Source organism: Poromitra crassiceps (genome assembly GCF_964638095.1).
Source record: "Poromitra crassiceps genome assembly, chromosome: 3".
NCBI lineage: Eukaryota > Metazoa > Chordata > Actinopteri > Beryciformes > Melamphaidae > Poromitra > Poromitra crassiceps.
In genome coordinates, this window is record NC_139625.1 from 51,485,568 (window position 1) to 51,510,401 (window position 24,834).

At 44.8% G+C, this 24,834-nt stretch overlaps 1 protein-coding gene across 2 annotated transcripts; it reads left to right on the forward strand.

Annotated features, from left to right (window-relative positions):
• fyna (FYN proto-oncogene, Src family tyrosine kinase a) lies at window positions 1–24,512 on the forward strand (the record flags this gene model as incomplete). Of its 2 annotated transcripts, XM_083634033.1 has the most annotated exons (11): window positions 1–253; window positions 5,289–5,385; window positions 6,642–6,740; window positions 6,997–7,100; window positions 7,484–7,633; window positions 7,806–7,970; window positions 9,634–9,813; window positions 14,624–14,700; window positions 15,443–15,596; window positions 17,848–17,979; window positions 24,128–24,512. In XM_083634033.1, 11 exons carry the CDS (start codon window positions 1–3, stop codon window positions 24,334–24,336), a joined length of 1,620 nt encoding a protein of 539 aa, XP_083490159.1. In that variant the 3' UTR covers window positions 24,337–24,512. The 2 variants fall into 2 exon arrangements, with proteins under 2 accessions (XP_083490159.1, XP_083490160.1); XM_083634034.1 differs by lacking the exon at window positions 7,806–7,970.
• Window positions 24,513–24,834: the final 322 nt, after the last annotated feature.

Consider the following 24,834-nt stretch of genomic DNA (forward strand, 5'->3'; position numbering starts at 1 on the left):
ATGGGCTGTGTCCAATGTAAGGATAAAGAAGCAGCAAAACTCACTGATGACCGGGACACCAGCCTCCAGCAGAACTCGGGGTACCGCTATGGGGCCGACCCCACGCCGCAGCACTACCCAGTCCCCAGCTTCGCAGTCGCCGCAATCCCAAACTACAACAACTTCCACGGCGCGGCCACACAGGGGGTGACGGTGTTCGGAGGGGTCCACACGTCCTCGCAGTCCGGCACGCTCCGGTCCCGGGGTGGAACAGGTGAGCGTTACACAGTCCGGCACGCTCCGGTCCCGGGGTGGAACAGGTGAGCGTTACACAGTCCGGCACGCTCCGGTCCCGGGGTGGAACAGGTGAGCGTTACACAGTCCGGCACGCTCCGGTCCCGGGAAAGAACAGGTGAGCGTTACACAGTCCGGCACGCTCCGGTCCCGGGAAAGAACAGGTGAGCGTTACACAGTCCGGCACGCTCCGGTCCCGGGAAAGAACAGGTGAGCGTTACACAGTCCGGCACGCTCCGGTCCCGGGAAAGAACAGGTGAGCGTTACACAGTCCGGCACGCTCCGGTCCCGGGAAAGAACAGGTGAGCGTTACACAGTCCGGCACGCTCCGGTCCCGGGAAAGAACAGGTGAGCGTTACACAGTCCGGCACGCTCCGGTCCCGGGGAGGAACAGGTGAACGTTACACTGTGGAGTGAAGTCACTGTCTGTGGCTGTGTGAGAGATGTGCAAGTGCAAGACAAGAAGCTCAATCAATATGGGGTTTTGCAGGCTGATGCCTATACAGATATTTTTAGACTGACGTCGCCGATAGCCAATATTTTGTGCCGATGTTCAAGATCTTTACATTTGACCTTTTTCATGGCAAACACTTTAACTGTTTTACAGCCGAACTATTTTACCCCAAAAAACTTTTTCCAAAGCCTCTGAAACAGCATTTAGGCCCACTCCACTTATTCACTGGTAGGCGACACATCTGCTGAGTGCTGAATGATACATTGTTGCCATTAAATAAAGGAGTTAATTTGCAAAAAACATGACTGGAAAATGTAATTATAGAGGAACCTCTGTGTCATATCAGCATGTGACGGCACTGACTGCCCATTTTCCGATATTATATTGGTTCAGTAATTTATCTCCAAACAAATGTATTGGTCCAACCCTAGTAGCTAGTTGCCAGTTGGACGATCTCAAATTAACTCAAGGTTTCCTTGTTTTTGTCATTTCTTTCCTCCTTTATTCTCAAAATGAGTGTTTCTTATCTTGTGTGTGACAATATTGCGGTGCTGCGATAAATTCATCTTGCTAGACAAGATGAATGTCCAACAAGCTAATGGAAAACAAAGTGACCTAAATTATAGCCGATTCTTGGCAACCGGCGCATCGGACGGCCAGAGAGATTGTGCTGAACAGTGCTGAAAAGTACAGAAATATTTTTTTAGTTTCTCACTCTGATCTCAAAGAGACATACATGCACTGCATAAAGTAACAGCATCTCTCTAGCTTTGATGTCAGCTACTGTGAGCCTTCTCTGAAGGTAGATCCTTAGCACAGATATTGTACATGAACTGCATGTAAGGTAAGGTAAAGTCCCAACGATTGTCACACACCTGAGTGTGCAAAATTTGTTCTCCACATTTGACCCATCCCCTGGGGGAGTGGTGAGCAGCAGCAGTGCCGCGCTCGGGAATCATTTGGTGATCTAACCCCCCAATTCCAACCCTTTGATGCTGAGTGCCAAGCAGGGAGGCAATTGGTCCCATTTTTATTTGTATGTGTACTGTGGAGTCAGCAGCATCAGCTTTTATGAAGAAGAAATGACTCTGGGAGGGCAGTGCTAAGCAACATTCATATCTGAGATTGCAATGAGTAGATTACATTAAGACAACACTGAAAGAAAAGTCAAGTGGAAAAAGAGCTAGAGTTGAAACCTGACCTCTTTTAACACTCCAGCATGTTTGCTTCTGAGACGGTGGCGAATTTAGCTGGGCTTTTAGGTGTGGTTGAGAAGACATGGAGGGAAATGTATGCAGGGCTTTGTTGAGCCACTAGAGCTAGAGTCCAGGCATGTCTCAGATCAAATCACTAGAGTTAGAGTCCAGGCATGACTCAGATCAAATCACTAGAGCTATAGTCCAGGCATGACTCAGATCAAATCACTAGAGCTATAGTCCAAGCATGTCTCAGATCAAATCACTAGAGCTATAGTCCAGGCATGTCTCAGATCAAATCACTAGAGTTAGAGTCCAGGCATGACTCAGATCAAATCACTAGAGTTAGAGTCCAGGCATGACTCAGATCAAATCACTAGAGTTAGAGTCCAGGCATGACTCAGATCAAATCACTAGAGCTAGAGTCCAGGCATGACTCAGATCAAATCACTAGAGTTAGAGTCCAGGCTAGGGATGCAGGGGTTAACCGGTTTGACTATTAACCGCGATTTAAAACGTCACGGTTATATAACCGCAGAGGCTCCGCTACACCGAGTGTTTTGTTTCACAACAGTTCGTCAGTTTAAAACTCCCGTGAAGAACCTGTCTCTCTCGCTTCGTTTCCGCACGGACTATTTAGCGGAGGCACCAAACACAGGCAGCTGCCATGTCTCCCAGTAGTAGTCAGTCGGTAGCCTAGCCATGGACGCCAGCACCAAAATAAATGTTGCAATACATGTCCCGCAAGGTTTCTGAGATTAGGGGAAAGTCTGAGCTGGTGTTACGTTAAACCAAACGTGGGTAGGAGGCAGCAGATTTGTTTACCGTTAACATACAGTCAATGACGTTAACGTTAGCTGTTGTGGCTAATGTTAGCTAGCTGGCCATGGCCTAGCATACATAGTTCAACAGGCAGCGGTCCTCGAGCTCGTTGTGACCAAACATCCCCGCATTTAAAGCACTTCATGCTCCCAGAGCTGGCGTAAACCATAGAGAACCTCATGCTTTACACAAAAAGAAACATCAAGGGTTTGTGTCAACTCCAAAAGCAACCCGCTAATGTTACATGTAGGCCTAATAACGTGAAGCTAACGTAGCTAGCTGCTTGGCAGTCATGATCTGACTGAGACAACGAAAACAAATGCGCACATTTACATAACAAACACCAGTCAACACCACAGAGTGTCCTTTCTTTAATCTAGAGGGAGCATTTTCCAGTAAAAAGTGAAACGACACATGATGGCTTATAGTGAGGCTTTCCATGCCTGCCCCATCATCACTGCAATAGAACTGACCCCAATGCAAAATTCAGACGGCCCATTTAGTTGCCAGTAACATGCCAATAAGAGTCTAAGTTACTATGCCTTTTGTGTTTTTTCTGCAGACTAAGCAGCTATAGACTTTCGCTTCTATAAAATAATAAAATATTTTTTGTATTGACTATTGAGTGATACACTTTACTAAAACAATCATATATCAGAAATGTTGTTTGTTTTATGTTCACAATAGTGATGTCAGTTAGATTTGATTAGGTCAGAGCCATGGGATATTAAATCATCCATCTTTGCTGAGTACATCTGCCCTTTCTTTCTTCTTTTTTTAATCCCAGGTGTGCATAAAATACAGGTTAAGAACTTATTTTTTTAAATACAAAAATGTGAAAAAAGTAACATAGTATGTTTATCATATCGGTTATTGGCCAGGATAATATTTATCGGTTAGCGTAAGCCTATACTATCGGCTGTAAAAAATCCATATCCTGCATCCCTAATTTTGGTTACTGTATTATTAGTCTTCCGGAAGGCAGCAACTGTTAAGATTGTGGGGGAAATACAATAAAACCTCTATTTAAAGAATGCTCATGTGATTTTTATACGTCCATAACAATAATCGTGAAACCGTGATAATCGTGGTTTTTTCTCATGTATAATCGTACATCAAAATTTATAATCGATGCATCCCTAGTCCAGGCATGACTCAGATCAAATCACTAGAGCTAGAGTCCAGGCATGACTCAGATCAAATCACTAGAGCTAGAGTCCAGGCATGACTCAGATCAAATCACTAGAGTTAGAGTCCAGGCATGACTCAGATCAAATCACTAGAGCTAGAGTCCAGGCATGTCTCAGATCAAATCACTAGAGCTATAGTCCAGGCATGACTCAGATCAAATCACTAGAGCTAGAGTCCAGGCATGACTCAGATCAAATCACTAGAGCTATAGTCCAGGCATGACTCAGATCAAATCACTAGAGCTAGAGTCCAGGCATGACTCAGATCAACTCACTAGAGTTAGAGTCCAGGCATGACTCAGATCAAATCACTAGAGTTAGAGTCCAGGCATGAGATAGGGAGATTCCAGGGCAGATACATTCAGATAAATTTGATTGACCCTCAGAATCTAGATAGTTTGCAGCATTAACCATTTGCTCTCTAGACCAGGGGTTCCCAAACTTAAGAATGACCCACTTTGAAATCAGAAAATCTGAAGCCCACCCAACCCTTTAATCACAACTCTGATCAACACACGAGACTAGACCCGATATGTTTTTTTATATATATCTTTTTTTTTCATTAGCGGAGCATGTGAACATGGGCATAAGGGAAATTAATAATCCATCCACATACAAAAACATTTAGGCAAAATGCCCAAAAGAAGATTGCCAACATTTTCTTCCCCCTTACTCATCAGAAGTATTTGCATGCATAACACATTTGTTGAGACAAAATTTGATAAGCAACAACAGAAGAAATCAATCCACAAGCTATTAATGCTAGGCTGTAAATGCTACCTTCTCTGTAAAGGGGAGACTCGTGGGTACCCATTGAACCAATTTTCATTCAGATACATTGAGTTGAGAGACCCCTTTGAAATATTTTTCCCTCGCCCACATTTGTTGTTCAATATGTTTGGAGCATTATTTAGCCCCCTTCCCGACAAGCATATTTTGGTTGGTACCAATGGATGCCTTAGGTCTTCTAGTTTCTTCTGATAGCAGGATCTCCATGTAGCTTTAAAAATGACCCTGCTACAGACATTTGATTGCCCGCGAAAATTGTTGGCAGACCACTCACGGCCCACCTGCAGTACCTCCACAGCCCGGGAATCACTGCTCTAGAGGATGCTCTCTTTAGGAAAGAATAGTCTAAAGTCCCCCTGTTTTCTGTTTGTAAATAAAGGAATAAATGAAGGCAGTAAGACATTTAATGTTACTGCATTTACAAAATAGGTAGCCCATATGTTCGACAGTCAAGCCCAACCACAAGACCACCATCAAAAACACCATGATACTTGATCCATATACTTGACGTCTGATGTTTAGCTACCAGCACTATAACCCCAACATGTAAACTGCCTCCTGCAGGTGTGACCCTGTTTGTGGCTCTGTACGACTATGAAGCCAGGACGGAGGATGACCTCAGCTTCAGGAAGGGGGAGAAGTTCCAGATCCTCAACAACACGTAAGCGTGAAAGCATCTACATGACAGCATGAAGGGTGGCGGTCCTGTTTTTGGCCCTCTGTTTTTCATCTTTCATCAATGTTGGGGCAAGCAGAGGGAAGAGGGAGCGGGTCCGACGCTTGTAGACCCAATCTGTTCAACATCAGCCAAGGCTTATGAAGGTTGTACTAATCAAGTCTGACAGATCTGTTTTTCAGTGATAGTGTTCCATAATTGGCTTTTTTCACAGCAGCCATTTTGTGTCTCAAAGGCAGGAGAAACACAGGTGCAACCAAAACATTAATGAGGGTCCCAGCACTGCAACACCTAAATGGATAAGTTGAAAACCCTCATTAATGTTTTGGTTGTACCTGTGTTTACCCTGCCTTTGAGACACAAAATGGCTGCTGTGAAAAAGGTAAATCGTGTTCAATTGTTGTGGAAATAGTCATGGGGCTGCCCTGCTTTGACACAACACAAGCATTTTCTTGGATCATGTATTGCTATTGCTTATTGCTTAAGCCTTCCTGAGCTAGATCATGCCTAAACACAGACCAGTCTGTTCGATGGTGAAACCTTCCTGAGATAGATCATGCCTAAACAGAGACCAGTCTGTTCGATGGTGAAGCTTTCCTGAGCTAGATCATGCCTAAACACAGACCACAGTCTGTTCGATGGTGAAGCCTTCCTGAGCTAGATCATGCCTAAACACAGACCACAGTCTGTTCGATGGTGAAGCCTTCCTGAGCTAGATCATGCCTAAACACAGACCACAGTCTGTTCGATGGTGAAGCCTTCCTGAGCTAGATCATGCCTAAACACAGACCACAGTCTGTTCGATGGTGAAGCCTTCCTGAGATAGATCATGCCTAAACACACGATGGTGAAGCCTAATTTAAATCCTCCTTCCATCAGGTTTCTCATCCACCTTGCCAATTACTATCCTTCCTCTCTTGCTATACTAGTATGTCACCCAGTCGATGCATTTTAAAGAGATTATTCACTCAAACATGGAGCCCATGCATAGGATGTAGACTGCATAAAATCTTTGAACTTTTTGTGACTAGTTCTCTCTAGTCAGCTCTTAGGGACTGGACACCCATCATTTGTGTAACCAGTCAATCTGAATGTTTCATCTTTCATCTTTATTTATGCCTGTCTGAATAATGTGTAAATGTTGATTATTCCACCTTCCTTCTATCATCTCTCTCTCTCTCTCTCTCTTGCTCTCTGTCTATCCCCCACTCTCGCTCTCTCTCTCTCTCTCTCTCTGTCAGTGAGGGAGACTGGTGGGAGGCTCGCTCTCTCACTACGGGTGGAACTGGTTACATTCCCAGCAATTACGTAGCTCCAGTGGACTCTATCCAAGCTGAGGAGTGAGTGAAAGTTTTTATATGAACGCACGTTCACACTCTCTTGCACACAAACACACACACACACACACACACACACACACACGCACACGCACACAAACTCCAACAGTCTCCCTCAGCGGTGAGCACATCATAAATATTTGAGCGCTCATGCCATCTGTTGTAAAATGTGCCATAATAGCACATAAAAGCACAAAAGCACAACATTTGAACCAACATTTCAGCAGCTCAGTTTGATCATTCCTTTCCCTCCCTGCAGCTGGTATTTTGGTAAACTAGGCCGAAAGGACGCAGAGAGGCAGCTCCTCTCCAACGGCAACCCCAGAGGCACTTTCCTCATCCGTGAGAGTGAAACAACCAAAGGTACTTTGACCAAGTAGCATCCAACATCCGGACAGGTTGATTGATTTTAAGCAGCAACAAAGAGACTCATCGGTTTGTGAATAAATACAGATTCGGTAACCCTTTACTTGAAGTGCATTGTGGCATTGCAAGCAGATTGCAAGTCCAATAGAAGCATGGATAATATTTTCTTGCGAAAGACATCTGGAAATTACATTCTATTTAATTTGTCATTGACTATGCAGTTGCCCCATATTCATGCACTCACAATGTCCTTATAATGTTCTTATGATGTTATAATCCCTTATGATGTCAAGTAAAGTGTGACCAGAGTTTCTGCTTGAGCCTTCTTGAATCTGCCCCTTTTCTTCTCTATCAAATGCATCTCGTCATCTCTGCTCCAGGAGCCTTCTCCCTCTCCATCCAGGACTGGGACGACATCAAGGGAGATCATGTCAAACACTATAAGATTCGCAAGCTGGACAGCGGAGGCTACTACATCACCACCAGGGCTCAGTTTGAGACGCTCCAGCAGCTCGTGCAGCACTACTCTGGTGAGACTGCAGCACTTTTATGGTCTTAAATGGTCAGATTGTCACGGGTGAAGTACCTTTTTAAGTACAAAGCGATGATGGCTTATAGAGAATTAAAATAATTTCATATTATGTACTATATTGATTTAATATGATTCTAATGCGATTTTAAATTCAAACCCTATCAATCCAGCTAGAGCTGCAGGACTGTGCTGCCGGCTGATAGTCCCGTGCCACAAAGGCATGCCTCGTCTGGCTGACCTGTCGGTCAAAACCAAAGACGTGTGGGAGATCCCGCGGGAGTCGCTGCAGCTCATCAAGCGTCTCGGCAACGGACAGTTTGGAGAAGTCTGGATGGGTGGGTATCATATGTCCATGGTGGGTATCAGCCACTATTTGGCACCAACTCCAAAATGGATCTTGTGAGCAATTTTGCAAAATGGGGATCATTCAGCATGACCCCAAGAATGACCCCAAGAAAGAAGTGCTAAGCTATTAAGAACCATTTCAGAATTAAATGTATGTCCCTGATTTGAAGTTTTTTTGTGGGGGGATAGATCTGCATAAATCAATGTCCATGTTGACTAGATCAGGATTTTGGAGATTGCCGTGGTTTCTGATTGGATCCAGGACTAGGAAGGGCTTTTAAACCTGTCAAAAGTTATAGTATGCATCTATCAATTGTGGAACATGTTTCTGATGTCTAATTATGTTTTTGTGACATGGCTTATCTTAACTCAGTTCAGGCACACTATCTTACAGTAGTTCACTTCAGTTCAATAGAATGTAATTTATACCACATTGGACAGTTAAATGCCCCATGTGTGCCTGATCTGCTGCCATCTGAACAAATTAGAGGCTGGTTCCACAAACATGGATTAAGTCTAATCCTAGAGTGGATTATTTTGCAGATTTTAATTGAAAACAACTTTTTAGTCTAGCTCTACTACAGTAAATCCATGTCCATAAAACCTGTCCAGTATTACTCAACAGACAGTAGATGTTTTCTGCAGACAGAAATCAATAGAAATGTATTTCCATTATTTCCCTTGAGTAATTTAGTGTATATAGGTAGACAGACTTGACTGTAATACAGTACTCGGATAGGATGGTGGATTTGATTAAATTTAAAGTCAGTTCATCTTAGCCAGTACCCTTGAAAAATAAGCATAGCCAAAACAAGTATGTTTTGGCTATGCTGCTAAATGGACACACAGCTCTTTGTTCTTCTAGTGTTGTTGGCAGTATGTTGAGTCTTTTGCATCAGCCTATGTACGTATGTCTCAGGCCTCCAGCCTGTATTTCTACAGTCATTTTGAAACTTGCATGTCTGCCAAGACCTGTTACACATAATCTTGGAATTAGAATTAAATGGTTTTATTCCAAAAACATATACAGTACATTCAAGGACAGGTCAGGACTGCTGAATCACTGCCGATCTTTCGGAAAAGACTAAAGACTCACCTTTTCAGGCTCCACCTGGGCCCTTCTTGATCTAACTTCTTTCTCTCTCTTCTTTCTCTCTCTTTATTAAAAATAAATAAATCCTAAACTAAAACTCGTACAGTACCACTGTTCCTTCAGGATTTGTAGTTGTCATAGACTGTGCTCCATAGTTGATTGCTCTATTGCTGACAAAAAGTGTGTTATTGTAAGTCGCTTTGGATAAAAGCGTCTGCCAAATGACGTAATGTAATGTAATGTAATTCAATGTTGCCTTATATTAATTGCTCCATATTTAAAACAACACAGATAATTACATCCTCTAAGATAGACAGAGAGGCTCAAGAAGATAACTGATAACTTGAGTAGTGTTCAATAAACAGTTTTACTTTCATTTCATTTAATGCCAGCAATCATTTTTGTCAGACTTGGTGTCATATTGTTTGAATTCGTCAATGTCTCGTTTTGTGATTAACATATTCATTTTCTGACTTTGGAACATGTGGCTGTGGGAATGCCAGACTTCCCCTCATCCTGGCTGACTGTCCATAAATGTTCCTCTCCTGTCTTGTCGTCAGGCACGTGGAATGGCACCACCAAGGTGGCGGTGAAGACTCTGAAGCCGGGCACCATGTCGCCCGAGTCCTTCCTGGAGGAGGCTCAGATCATGAAGAAGCTTCGACACGACAAGCTGGTCCAGCTGTACGCCGTGGTGTCAGAGGAGCCCATCTACATCGTCACCGAGTACATGAGCAAAGGTAGCACGCGCTCTAACCAACTGACACTTGAAAACTAGACCCAACAGTGAGCTTCAGCCAACTTTAGAATACGAGTGTCCTCTTGCTCAACAGCAGAGGACATGCATAGAAAGACTTTTACCTGGGCACTTCAAACAGACTACCAAAAGTAATACACCAGAGCACTCATTCGGTCTGCACGTTTATTGCAGGGGGTGACCGATGTTTCAACAGATGTCTGTCTTGTCTTTTGACTCTGACGAAGACACACACCCTTCGAAATGTCAGTCACCCCCTGCAATAAACGTGCAGACCGAATGAGTCCTCCGGTGTATTACTACCAGTCATCTTGGGACTTCTTATCAAAAGCAGTAGTTTGAACGGCAGCAAGAACGGCCGCTAACAAACCTACGCCCCTTTGTCAAGTTACCGGAAATGATGCTCCCCACCATTATCCTCCGTAGTGAAACAAACTGGAGACACAGATAATCACTTTGTAACACGGAGAGAGCTTTTTAAAACATTGAAAATGGATGTTCCAAGCAACGTTACATTATTTGATTCCATTTTATCCGTTTGTCAGGACCGGTGTTGGACATGTGGATCTATTCGCGGGTAGTAGAGGGCCACGGGAAACTTGGTAGGTCTTGAGAAGCTGGGGTGTTGTGGAACTTGATGGCTGGGGCTGCGCAGTTCGAGGTTTGGGAACGGTCGCAGAGATTGCAGAGATTGGTATGATCCTTGATGAGAATTTAGATTATCAATCACTGGCGAGGACCTGCAGGAACAGGCCCTTATAGATGTGAATATGACATCACCAGCGAAAGGCATGAAAGACGCTTATGAATCATGACATCATCAGTGATTGATGACATCATAGTAGGAATGACGACGTCAAAGTAGGAATGATGACGTCATCCTAACAGTACCCTCCCCTCAACGGACGTCACCTGGCGTCCAATGGGGCCATCAAGGATGGCATCTGGGAGACAAAAAATCCGTAGGTTCTGGTGGAGGTGCTCTTCCGCAGGTGGTTAGACGCAGGTGGTTAGGCCCCAAAGGGGGTGTAAGAGAGTGAGGTGCTCTTCAGCAGGTGGTTAGATGCAGGTGGTCAGACCCCAAAGGGGGTGTAGGGCAGTGGAGGTGCTCCTCCCTAATACAGGATATCGAAGCCATAGATGGACCGATACGTAGATAGAACTTCCACCGGGTCCGGTGGATCCTCTGGGGCCGGCCATCCCCCGGGGCACGATCCAAACACGGGAGGCTGGAGACCATCAAAAGGGTCAAATGCCGCCGTCTCCGAAGGCAGAGCCGCAGGGGGATCTGACACAGCGAGGCCTGCCCTCCCGACCTGTAGTTTGGGGAGGTCACCCACCGTCTCCTCCTTTAAACGCCTCTTATTTCTTCTTGCTCTTGACCGAGGGCTGACGACACTACGGGAGCCTCCCAGCATGAGGCTGGAACCTACGTGTTGGTCAGGGACAGGAATTGGCTGCTGCTGGGGTACGGGTTCAGGCTCGGCCAGGGGAAGGTCCACAGGTTGTGCCTCAGGTACGGGTTCAGACTCGGCGAGGGACAGGTCCACAGGTTGTGCCTCAGGTTGTGCCTCAGGGCCAGCAGACTCGGAGGCCCCCTGCGGGGGGACGGAGCCGATCTGCAGGCAGCGATTGAACTTCCCAATGAGACGATCGACGGTCCTCTCCAACTCGTTAACCCTCTTGGAGACACACTGCCACTCCTGGGTCCTGCAGGGAACGCTACCCAACCGTACAGATTCTTCGGCTGGACACGTAGAGTCTTGATCCACTGAGAGTACCACGGGCCGGCGAGCGGTGGGACCACTTACTGGACGCCGGGAGCAGGAGGAGAGGTAATGCCCGGCTCGACCACAGTACAGGCAGCTCCGGGTGTCCAAACGGCGCTGCCTCTCCTCTGGTGTGATGCGAACCCTGCCGGTCAGATCACGGTACAGATGGCTGCTGGGACTCAAATGTGGGTGCCCCTGCTCTGGAATGACGCGAACTCCCCCCCAGAATATGCCCTTAGCAGCTGGGGGCGGCCGAGAGGCAGAGCTAGAAGCAACGGCCGCTGTGGACGGGGGAGTAGCAGGTCTGGAAACCTCCGGAACGGCGGTGCGCTCGAAAGCTGGGGCAGGAGGGGCAGAAGGCTGCGGAATGGCACCCAGGGGGCCTAGCCCGTCGAGACGATCTAGCCGGCCAATCAAGAGGGCGTGCTGATCAGCGGCTTCGGAAGCCAGAGCCTGGATTGTGCTAACCAGGAGGGCGTCCCGAACATCGGCCCTGGAAACCAGCGCCTGGATTGCTTTTTCCTGCTGGGCAATCAGCTCAAGTATTGTCGGCAAGTCTCCGAACGTGATGGGACGAGTGGAGACATCAGGATGAGTGGAGATATCAGGATGAGTGGAGATATCCAGCTGACCGCCTGGTGGGTCAGCTGAAGCGACCGGCCGGGTAACTGGCGTTGGGGCGACTGATCGCTCAGGAACTGGGGCAGGAGGGGCAGGGGGGGCAGGAGACTGCGGAATGACGCCCTGGGGGCCTAGCCCGTCGAGACGATCCAGCCGGCCAACCAGGAGGGCGTGCAGATCAGCTGCCTCCCTCTGGCCGTCGAGCACGTCCCGAAGGATGTCATCGAGGAGCGCCTGCTCCCGTCGCATCTCCGCGAGTCGCGCGCCCAGGCCGGAAATAGTAGAAATCAGTGCTGTTTGGAAGGTGTCGTCTGGTGGACCACCTGACGTGGCCGGCGGGAAAACTGGGGTCTCGGGAGCTTCCTCCTTGACTGGCGGAAGTGTGTCCGCTAGATCCGCTTTAGAGTGATTGGGGGCCTCCTCCTTGATTGGGGTGAGAAATTTGCCCGCTAGATCCATTTCTGAGTGATTCATACTGTCAGGACCGGTGTTGGACATGTGGATCTATTCGCGGGTAGTAGAGGGCCACGGGAAACTTGGTAGGTCTTGAGAAGCTGGGGTGTTGTGGAACTTGATGGCTGGGGCTGCGCAGTTCGAGGTTTGGGAACGGTCGCAGAGATTGCAGAGATTGGTATGATCCTTGATGAGAATTTAGATTATCAATCACTGGCGAGGACCTGCAGGAACAGGCCCTTATAGATGTGAATATGACATCACCTGTGTTATGACATCACCAGCGAAAGGCATGAAAGACGCTTATGAATCATGACATCATCAGTGATTGATGACATCATAGTAGGAATGACGACGTCAAAGTAGGAATGATGACGTCATCCTAACACCGTTTACAAGCACACAACTTCTGCATGTGACCGCCCCTTCTGCACGTAGAGCCACCCTAAAGTCTCTGGATTGGTTCTGCGATGCATCTTTTCCCCCCAAACTCTGTTTCCACTCAGTTGTAACAACGAGAGCTGGGAGAAAGTCCTCAGTCTCTAGTTGAGTGAAGCCGATAGAGACTGAGAACTGAGTCTACTTGAAAACACACTATGAATATTACATAGCTGCATACATGCACACCCACGCAGTCTGTACATCATTTATGCATCTATGGACAGTAGAGCTGTGGACATGCACATGGATGCAAGTGCAGTATAGTATATAAATACTAGGGCTGTCCTCTAAAAGTTGAATAGTCGAATCATCAGTCGAGAAACCGCTGAGTCCTCAAGTCGACCAGTCGTTTTCCCCCATCTAAATTCCAATCTTAATTTCATTTGTTAATTTATTCTTGTTTAGATTTATTTATGCCTATTAGTTTTTGAGAAATCGGCTAAAGAACTGTTCAAGTTGTTATCCATGTAGGCTAGGGCTGTCACTTTTTCCCAAAATAAAGTTCGAACGAACTTTAATTGCCCGAAATTCGTTCGAATATATTCGAAGTTTTTTGGTTAATTAAAAAAAAAAAAAAAAAAATCAGTCCAGGCCACCGGGCATCAGCCCGACATGTTAGCTTGGACGCTCACAGTCACAACACTGCCTCACAAACTTGGCTGCATCCAACTCGAGACAACTTTTCAGACCCTGGAGACAATCTTTCTCAGAAGAGACTAACGCGACAAATCTGGAGACTTTTTCTGACATGGGATTAACATTACCAGCAAGCAGCAGTTTGTTAATTTTGGTTCATAAAAAAAAAAAAAAAAAAATCGAACAGTCAATTTACATATCGAACACGAACCCCTCCCCCACATTCGAAGTTGCATTCGAATTTCGAATGAAAAGTGACAGCCCTAATGTAGGCTACATGTTGATTTAATGTTTAAGGTGAAATAAAGGCCATTCAAATGTTCCATGATCATAATTGTCTCTTATTGATTTTTAAATGCTCAAAAATATGGCCCCATCACTCTGTTGCATTGACATTGTTGTTAATGTGGACAAAACTAATCAATGAAGATATTCTTATTTTTATTTTTTATTTTTTTGCATAGAATAGTCGGAATATTCGTATTGGACAGTCGAACCTGATTGGACTGGCAGAATCCTGAGTGGAGGACAGCCCTAGTATATACAGTATGTACTGTATTTTGCATCCTAATTGACAGCGTGGTGCTCATTCCCATGTCCCCTGTGTCCAAACACAATTACAGTGATGCACAGCCACTTACTAACTGCGGTTGTGACGGAGATCATCTTGCTCAAAAACACCGTTACCACAGCAAACAAATGAAGGCTTGGTGTAATGTGGCAGCAGTCTCTTAGTGTAATGTGTGTGGCAGCAGGCCCAGGATTGATGTCACTTTAGCTGCGTCATGTTTTCAGGTTTGATCCAGATGTGAGTTTAGGAGCAGCAGCTGGTGATGTTTGACATTGTGTCCCCCTCTCTCTTCTTTTTAGGGAGTTTGCTTGACTTCCTAAAGGATGGAGAAGGCCGAGGCCTTAAACTGCCAAATCTAGTGGACATGGCAGCTCAGGTACACTGTTGAACCTGATCATAATTCATGATGTTGTACACTGTGAATCTATGTTACTCACCGATAGAGAACATTTCAGTTACATTGGCTGTATTTCATAATCAATAGCTTTTCTCTATCACTCACTAACACACCTTGAAAGAGATATAAGACCAGAATTCACTTCAGTCTAGGGCTGGGCAATATATGAATATTAAATTGATATTGTGATATGAGACTAGATATCATCTTAGATTTTGGATATTGTAATATCATGGTGTGTCTATAATTTGCCTTTACCCACTTAGTCATTATATCCACATTACTGATGATTATTTATCAAAAATATTGTGTAAATTTAAAGCACCAATGGGCATCCCTTCAATATTGTCGCAATATTGATATTGAGGTATTAATTTTGGTCAAAATATTATAATATTTATTTGATTTTTTCCATATTACACAGCACCCCTAGTTCAGTCATTTTCAACACTTATTTATTTAAATTTAAATTGATAGCCATTTCCAATCTTGTCGTACAGTTGAATTTAAAACTGCACTAGGCAACGTCTCGCTTTGGCGGCTCCAACTGGCAGGGAGAGGTAAGTACAGGGTCTCAATTGGTGAAGATGAGGCTCTCTTTGTGGTTTAGGCTGATAGGATGGCTCTATTTTTACATAAAGATCTTGCCTAGAGCAGCCTTAATCACCTAGAAAACATTGAGTAATATGATGAGCACTGAAAGAACTCTTTAATTGGGCAGGTGGCGGCGGGCATGGCGTATATCGAGAGGATGAACTATATCCACAGAGACCTGCGTTCTGCCAACATCCTGGTCGGAGACAGCCTGGTGTGTAAGATCGCAGACTTTGGTCTGGCCCGGCTCATAGAGGACAACGAATACACAGCAAGACAAGGTACCAGACAGTTTTAACAGATGCCATTTCCCATGTGGAAATGTTGTGTGTCTGGGAGCTTGTTAACAGGGAGTTACTGACGCCTTGAGTGTTTGTATAGAGATTTTCCTGTGACAGTCGTGTAATTCTTATAGGTGTCTCATATCTGACTATTAGTGGTGCTATAGTGTGTCAGGCATAGTTGGATGAATGTTAAAATAAAGATCCCGGGCATCCGTAGTGTAGCGGTAAAATCCCTGCCTAGGTATTTGTCCTGGTCGCTGCACTAGCGCCTCCTCTGGTCGGTTGCAGCGCCTGTTCAGAGGGAAGGGAACTGGTTGGAATAGCGTGATCCTCCCACGTGCTACGTCCTACTGGTGAGGCTCCTGCTGTCAGGTGAAAAGAAGCAGCTGGTTACTGCGCGTGTCTCGGAGGAAGCATGGTGCTGTCTCGGCTCTCCCCAGATCGGCAGAGGGTGGAGCAGCGCCCGGGGCAGCAGGGGGGAAATTGGCAAAGTACAATTGGGGAGAAATGGGATGAAATCGGAAATAATAATAATAATAATTAATAAAGATCCCTCCCCACAACCACAGCCTCTTCAAAGAATAAATAAATAATCGTCAGAGGAAATAGTTGGTGGGGATTAGTTTAGTTTTAGTTTAGTTTAGTTTAGTTTATTTGACATTTTGACAAAATACATGCTACACAAGACAGACAAGCATCTTAAAAAAACATCAAGGATATCATAAAAAAGTCAGACTTGTTTCCATTGTGGTCCTTGCTCTCGACAGTGTATGCAATGACTTATTCCAAGACAAATCATATTGTGCACATGTACACACACACACACACACACACACACACACACACACACACACACAGACACAGACACTCTTAACACTGGTGACACTGGTGAATTCACATATTGACACAAGTACTGTACATGTGCAGAAGGACATTTATAGGACAAGATTCAACACAGGGATGCCACAGCTCTGGAAATTAATTTAGATTAAAAAATAAATGAAAATCAATACCTTGAAAGTGCTTGGATTTATAAAGAGGTCCTTTTTAAAAGTGCTTGCATTTAGCCTACCGGAATCTCTGAGTTTGAGCCTTGTGCGCTCCGTCATTTCAGAGTTCACCTATGATACCATTTGTATTATACAGCTGGACTGCTGGGCCAAGCTTCACACACGTTCTTCCTATCTACTCCATTACTCTCCATGTAGGCTATAAGCATACAGTGATTTTCTGATTGCTGCACTGTGTCATTGGCTTGTGCTCTCTTGTAGGCATTCTTGGCTCAAATATGCGGCTGGTCACCTAAGTAACCCGCATTGTTGTTGACTGTTTAAAGCCTTAAGACTTTGATGATGCTCAATAGTGAAGCTTTTGAGTTTTCATCAAATGTCATTGCCATGGCGACACATTATACATCATGGAAACAGGAAGCTGTTTTTGAGGTGCTAGGGATGCTTGAAAACTCACCAAACTTGGCAGATGCATCAGAAGGGAGGAGATTTTTATCTGATATGGGTATTGGGGCTTGGTGTTGCAAGACGGCACGATAGCTCCCCAACTGCGACTGTGGCACATCCCGACGCGATCATCGCTGCTTGTTGTAGCTTTAATACTTTGTCCTTGAAAAGTCCTTGAAATGTATCATTAAAAAAAGAGTGGCAACCCTGCTACACATCATATCATTGAACATACTGTATATATACATAAAGCATTATATCATTTGGAAGAAAATGGGTGAGGCAGGTTTTCCCTTGCCTGTCAGTCAAAATGCAGCTGTATCCTGGTCAGCTTCAACCTCTTCCTCCCCCTAGTTGAAGAGTTGGCAGACTTGAAGTTGACCAGGAGGATTTCCAGACTCTTTGTCATTCTGTCAACATGTAACAGCCGCTCATTTGTTTGTGTTCTAAATGTTGACTTGTTCACCCTGGGCCGAGCCCAAACTGAGAGGGAGAGCAGAGATAATGGAATTGTTCCTCTTCTCCCCGGTGGGATGTTATCGTTTCCTCATGGCTGTACGCTGATGGAATCACAGATGGAGGGAGAAAATACAATACAGCGGAGAGTGACCTACTTTACTTCTGTGGTTTCCCTTAAAAGGCTATTACTTTATTTCTCTCTGCATTTTTGTTGGAATTGCAGCAGCGAAGTCAAGTAATGCTTTTTAAACCTGCAGCTGCCTACTTAACCCCCCGAGTTTCATCAATCTGAGAAAGATGTTGGGAAATCACATTTGTGAATTTGTCTTCAGGTGCAAAGTTTCCCATCAAGTGGACCGCTCCTGAAGCTGCTCTCTACGGGAAATTCACCATCAAGTCAGACGTCTGGTCGTTTGGCATCCTACTGACAGAGCTGGTGACCAAGGGCAGAGTGCCCTATCCAGGTGAGATGGTTTAGCCCTGTATACTATATAAGGCACTTTCATTTGATTACTGTGGTGTCTCTTTGTGTCCACTGATATTGTAAACCCACAGTGAGGTGTTGCGAGCTGCTGGCTGACAGGGGCAGAATTCATCAAAATGAAAAAGGTGGCTGCAGCTCCAATGCAACACGTTTTATTGTCCAAAACCAACGTTTTGAGAGGCAGGCTGTCGTCTTCAGGGTAATCTACTAGAAGAATACACACATCACCCGGACTGTTATAGGGCACAGCACAGGTGGATGTAATCAATGTCACAGGACCATAAAATAGGTTACTAGATTCTAGAAATTGCAAACCTAGAAGAGCCATACCCCAGATTCTAGACAAAACACAAAGAGGTCATCTAAAAGAACAATTACAGAGGAGCGGTAGAAATATCACAAAATCCAATAGAACAGTATCCACCAACAGTACAGCAGTATCACTGTTTCACAGACAAGATCACATTACAGACAAAGGCACATAAACAACCGATCTAATGTAACTTGCAATTACAGGGAAGGGCAGAGATCAAATTGTACAGTGAGGCAGAGAGGAGAAAAGCGTTTGAGGTTGCTGTAGAAGAGATTGGGCGATTAGCCTCAATACAATGTACAGACGGATGGGGAACATTCTTACATCTGATAATGCTGCGATGCTGAGCTTTATGTATTTTCAATGCCTGTTTTGTTTTCCCAACATACACTTTGCCGCGAGGGCATGTTATCATATAAATATCCCCATTGTTTGAACATGAGATGACTTGGTTAATGGGCATTTTCTAGCGGTGGGAATCACAAGGTTCAACATGATACAATATTATATCGATTCTTTGGACCAAGATACAATATTTGCTGATATCACAAAGTCTGCCACAATACGTTTTCGTTTCGATCCAATTCAGGGGCCTGCAATCGATATGAGATATCATATGCCAATCAGTTAGATTTATATCGCCTCACAAAAAGCAACTAAAACATGATTTGATCATTTTATTTCTGAGTTCTTCCAGACATTTAAATAATACATGATATATTATTTAATTTTTAATAAAGAATTGTAAAAATAGACCTGTTCTGTTCACTATAAAGTGCCACATTTCTCATGTTTATGTGCAAATGTTTTTATGACATTTCAATTAACCATTAAGCCATGCACATCTACGCTTCATCACCTTGAATTTACAAGGCGTATCTTAAAGATGACGATATATACGTATATATCGGTTTTCACTTTGCATCGATATACAATACGATATCGATGATGTCATCGGCACATTGATGTACAGTAGATCGATGTATCGTCCCACCGCTAGTATTTTCTGTCAGATTGAGGGTGTTTAGATGTAACTTGAAATTTTGTATTGTGTATTTTACGGTATATACTTTGTATTTCGATTGAATACTGCTATTTTGTATTTGTACTACTAGTTGGCCTCTGCCTTTTCTCTAGAATTTGTTCATGGCCTTTCTATGTTTGGCATTTCTAGAATCTAGTAACCTATTTAGTGGTCATGTGACATTATTGATTGCACACACCTGTGCTGTGCCCTATAAAACCTGCCGGGGAACATGTATATTCTTTTAGATTGCCCTGACGGAAGCAGCTTGCCTGTTGAAAAGTTGGTTTGGAAGATTTGTTGCATTGGAGCTATGAGTGTGCGGCAACGTTTTTCATTGGGATTAATTCTACTGACACTGTATGCAAGGCTTCTACCCTTTTGTAGATATTAAATGAAAACTAAAACAAAACGGGGGGAAAACACACACACATTCTGTACATTACTTTGCACAGTAGTATACATTATGCAGAGAAATGTTCCCAGATGATCATGTTTATGTTTCTGTGAATATGATTTCCCCCTGTGTCTGCCAGCCACATTACTTTTATATAAAATTTGCAGTTTAGGCATTTACTGGTAATTGCTGCTTTTATCCAGGGTGACTTGTAATAACATGGGAATAATCTCAAATTCCTAGATAAACAAAATCACACATTTAATAGTAAGAAGTTCCCTGGCAATATTCCTTCGACTGCAGAAAGATCTTGTAAGAGAGAGGTTTCAGGAAAAGGGATGAAATGCATGAGCTCATGAAATAGATTAAAGGGATTTCTTTTCTTTTCTTTTTTCCCCTTTTTTTAAGAGCAATTAGAGCGAATAGCGAAGAGGGGAAAAGATTCACCAGGGAGACGGAGATGTGAGGTCGTTTATTGAAGATGAGTTTTCAGTGCACAGTGGGAGACGGGTAGCAGTGGTGGAAGAGTACCGTAATATAATGTCCTATGTACTCGTGTAGAAGTATTGTCAATAGAAGTAAAAGTACTGGTATAAAAATCTAATGAAATAAAAGTAGAGGAGAGTAAAAGTCACAGGAGTTAAAAAACAAACAAATGAACAAAAAACATTTTGTTAGATGTCATACTTTCCATGCGGACCATTCAAAATGTATTCTTTTAATTGGAAAATCACCGTGAACGACTCCTCAATTTACGATTGTTCAGTTTCTGATTAAGTGTAGTCGCAGACTGTAGTTCAATCATGGAAGACCAAATAAGGCATTAATAGAGCACCCCATGCTGTCATAACCCTCAGCCCAAATGACGTCACTAAATGACGTCTCCATCTCCGACGTCACCTTCTCCATGACGTCACCTTTGCAGTGTGACGTCAGTTGCCCAAATGACGTCAGTTATGACATCATAAATGCCCTTCTCCTGGTACTATATAAAGCCCCCATCACCACAGCTTAAATCACACTTGTGCAGTCATCACTCACCTCGTGTCAGCATCACGCATTCATCCAGCATCTCCAGAGCAAGAAGCTTCATTCAGTCCAGCACCATGTCCGAGTCCGAAAACGAGCAGCAAAGTTTCAGCTCCACCGTGGACGCTTTCCTCCAGAGCACATTCAACGCCCCGGCCAGCCTCGGGCAAATCCCCAATCCCCAGGCTCCATCTCCGGGCGTCACAGGCGTCTCATGGGACGCTCCCCTCACCAGGGGCCGCGGCCGCAAAAGAAGATCCAACGTCAAGGAGGTCCTCGTCTCGCCCGGATCTCAGTCCGCACAGCACTCCGGAGGCCGCGGCCGCGGCAAAAGAGCCCAGAAGTCCACGGGGGTGGTCCCCTCCCGGGGGGGTCCTCCCTTCAACAACCGGGCTGCCGTCCTCATCAGCCATGCGTCCTACATCCATCCAGAGCAAGCTGCTATATTATCAGCCCAAAGATGCCTCCTTCCATGATTGGTAGGAAGTATTAATGCCTTTCGTTGGTGGCGGTCTTCTCTCCCAATCCCCGTTTGGTGCCCATGCCCGGGCAATTTGCATATAACCCCATAAGTGTCCTTGCCATTGCTTAACCTCAGTCAGCCCACGTCCTGACAATTTGCACAACCCATCATCCCTGCATTCTGCTTAAACATCAGTCAGCCCATGTCCTGACAAGTCAGCCCCCGTCCTGACAATTCGCTCAACCCATTATCTCTGCATTCTGCTTAAACCTGTCAGCCCACGTCCCGAGAAGTCAGTCCACATCCTGACAACTTGCTCAACCCATTATCCCTGCATCCTGCTTAAACTTCAGTCAGCCCACGTCCTGACAAGTCAGCCAATGTCCCGACAATCTGCATAACCCATCATTCCGGCATTTGCATAAACCTCAATCAGCCCTTGGCCCCCTTTTCCTCATCTCTCCCCATCATCACATGACAGGATCCTGGTTCATCCTTCACTTCAAGACCACACTCCAGAAATGCAACATCCCTGCAGAGAACTATTCCAGTCACTCCTTCAGGATCGGAGCAGCCACATCAGCAGCCATGCAGGGGGCGTCCTCCGCCTCCCTTCAACAACTGGGGCGCTGGTCCTCATCCGCCTATGCATCTTTCATTCGACCAGAGCAAGACACCATATTATCAGCCCAAAGATCCCTCCTTCCATGACTAAAGAGGCAACAAGCACTTCGTTGGTGGTGATCAAACTCTCCTTTTCCTCATCAATGCGCCCATGCCCGGGCTATCCACATCCACGCCCTTGCAACCCCGCTTTGCCTTAAAAAACCCCGGTCAGCCCCTCATCTCCCGACATGCCTAAATTCTCCCCCCGTCAGCCCACGACCTGACTAAAGCATACCCCAGGCGAGCTCCATGACCCCCGTTTTCACTCTCCCAGTTCCTGAAATAACTTTAAATTCCTTTGGGGGATGTCCTATCTCATACAGCACTGACGCCCCTCTCTCATAAGCAAGAGGAGCGTCACATCATGGAGTCATACGCCATACTCAAACTGTCTATTCTGATTCAATAAAGTTTGTTAAAATTATATTACGAGTCTCTCATGATTGAAGTGTAGTCGCAGACTGTAGTTCAATCATGGAAGACCAAATAAGGCATTAATAGAGCACCCCATGCTGTCATAACCCTCAGCCCAAATGACGTCACTAAATGACGTCTCCATCTCCGACGTCACCTTCTCCATGACGTCACCTTTGCAGTGTGACGTCAGTTGCCCAAATGACGTCAGTTATGACATCATAAATGCCCTTCTCCTGGTACTATATAAAGCCCCCATCACCACAGCTTAAATCACACTTGTGCAGTCATCACTCACCTCGTGTCAGCATCACGCATTCATCCAGCATCTCCAGAGCAAGAAGCTTCATCCCACCACCTCCCCAGATCACCACCAATGTTATGACTCCTGTTGGAAACAGATCCCCTTAAGGGGGATGTCCTATCTCATACAGCACTGACGCCCCTCTCTCATAAGCAAGAGGAGCGTCACATCATGGAGTCATACGCCATACTCAAACTGTCTATTCTGATTCAATAAAGTTTGTTAAAATTATATTACGAGTCTCTCATGATTGAAGTTAAGTTAAGTTATCCTTTATTTATCCCCATGGGGAAATTCATCTTTATGAAGAAGCTACAACATTTATTCTAAAATATACATTTATATAATATACATTCACACCTTTTCACGACAAGGACCCCTGAACTGACACAAATTAGACCACGGACCCCCATTTGATAAGATTATTGCTTTTAGACGTTTTTTACAGAAAGTGTATGAAACCCATGATCAAAATATTCATACATTGTCATTGTGTTACTATTGAATGTAATTCATTCAAGAACACTCGTCATAGATTTAACCATTTGTTGCATAAATGGAAATAACAGTTATGTTTGGCATTGAAGGCTCCGCTCTTTACAGAAGATGAGGGCAGCAAAATCCCCCCATGGGGATACAAGATTTCAGATTAATTTAAAGCCATGGTGAGTAACAGTGGGAGCCTAAGCAAGACATGGAATACATGTTCAACTTTTTGACCCATGCAGGCTCTTGAGCTAGAATACACGTTTAACCTTTGAGCCAAGCAGACTGAGCTAGAAAGGTGGAGGCTGGGGTGGTGGAGCCAAAGCATTGCCAGCAGCAGCAGTGTGGAGCATCAGCATAGGTGGAGCAAAGATCAGAGTGAGAGGAGGCCGTATTTAAATGGACCGCCTTATTGTGAGAATGGCTGTGATTGCTGAATGAACAATGATCCAATCAGCAGCTGACAGCTGGTTACAGCTAGGGCATAGCTATGACTTCTGTGTCTCAAAGGAACTAACGTGAGGCTTCATTTATAGTGAAAATAAAGTATTCCCCTTCTTGCTGGGGACCCCCTCTGGGTCCCCAGACTCCACTTTGAAAACCATTGGTTTAGCCTTTGAATGATCCCTCACTGCATCTTGTCCCACCCCAAATGCATCAAATCCATCAAAGTAAGGAAGTAAAGAGTCAATTTCATGGGATCTTTAAGTAAAAGTAAAATTACTGACTTTAAAAAATACTCAAGAAGCTACTCAATTACAGTAGGGATGAGTACCGTTCACATTTGAACCGATACCGGTACGGTACCCAAAACGGTACCTTTTTCGGTACTTTACACACTCCAATAACAAACACAAATTACAGTTTTAAAACAAAAAAAGTCCAAACTTCTCAATTTCAACATTGTTCTTTATTTAGAACATTTTTTTTTTAGCACCAGACAAAAGAAAACTCCTCCCTACAGTAATGGGAGTAAATGTAATTATTCAGCTGTTTTGGCTTATCCCCGCCTTCCCATGGTCCTCTCTCCAGGTATGAACAACCGCGAGGTGCTGGAGCAGGTGGAGCGGGGCTACAGGATGCCATGCCCCCAAGACTGCCCCAGCTCCCTGCACGAGCTCATGGTCCAGTGCTGGAAGAAAGACCCGGAGGAGAGGCCCACCTTCGAGTACCTGCAGGCCTTTTTGGAGGACTACTTCACTGCCACTGAGCCTCAGTACCAGCCAGGGGATAATCTCTGAGCTCTGTCACCTCATGTTATTCACACACTCCGGCCACCAGAGGGAGCCAGATGCCACCGCAAGGTTCTCTTGTCATCCCAGTGGCAAGACGATTGAACAAACTCAACGACTTGACTTGTGACTTCCCTGCTTCATGCACACAGGGACGGCAACGCTATGACCCACTCACTCTTATCACTCTCACACTTCCAGGTCTCTCTTGGTGCTTCGAGGTGTGGAACGACTTCACATCTCGATGCACGCCACTGAGAGTGAAGGCAAGGCGGGGGGGGGAGGGGGGAGGGGGGCTGTGATGACTGAAGAATTGAAAAATGACTGCTGCAGATGAAAGTCGTGTCAACTTGTATGTAGTGTAAATATAAATTGCTTGTTTACTTATCCCTTTTTATTTTTTTGGTTTTGGTTTTCATTTTATATTAGTTTTGATATTTTGGAAATGTGTGGATTTTTTTAAATCCAAGGTTAAAGGTTATTCCAGAATTATAACGTGTAGAAAAA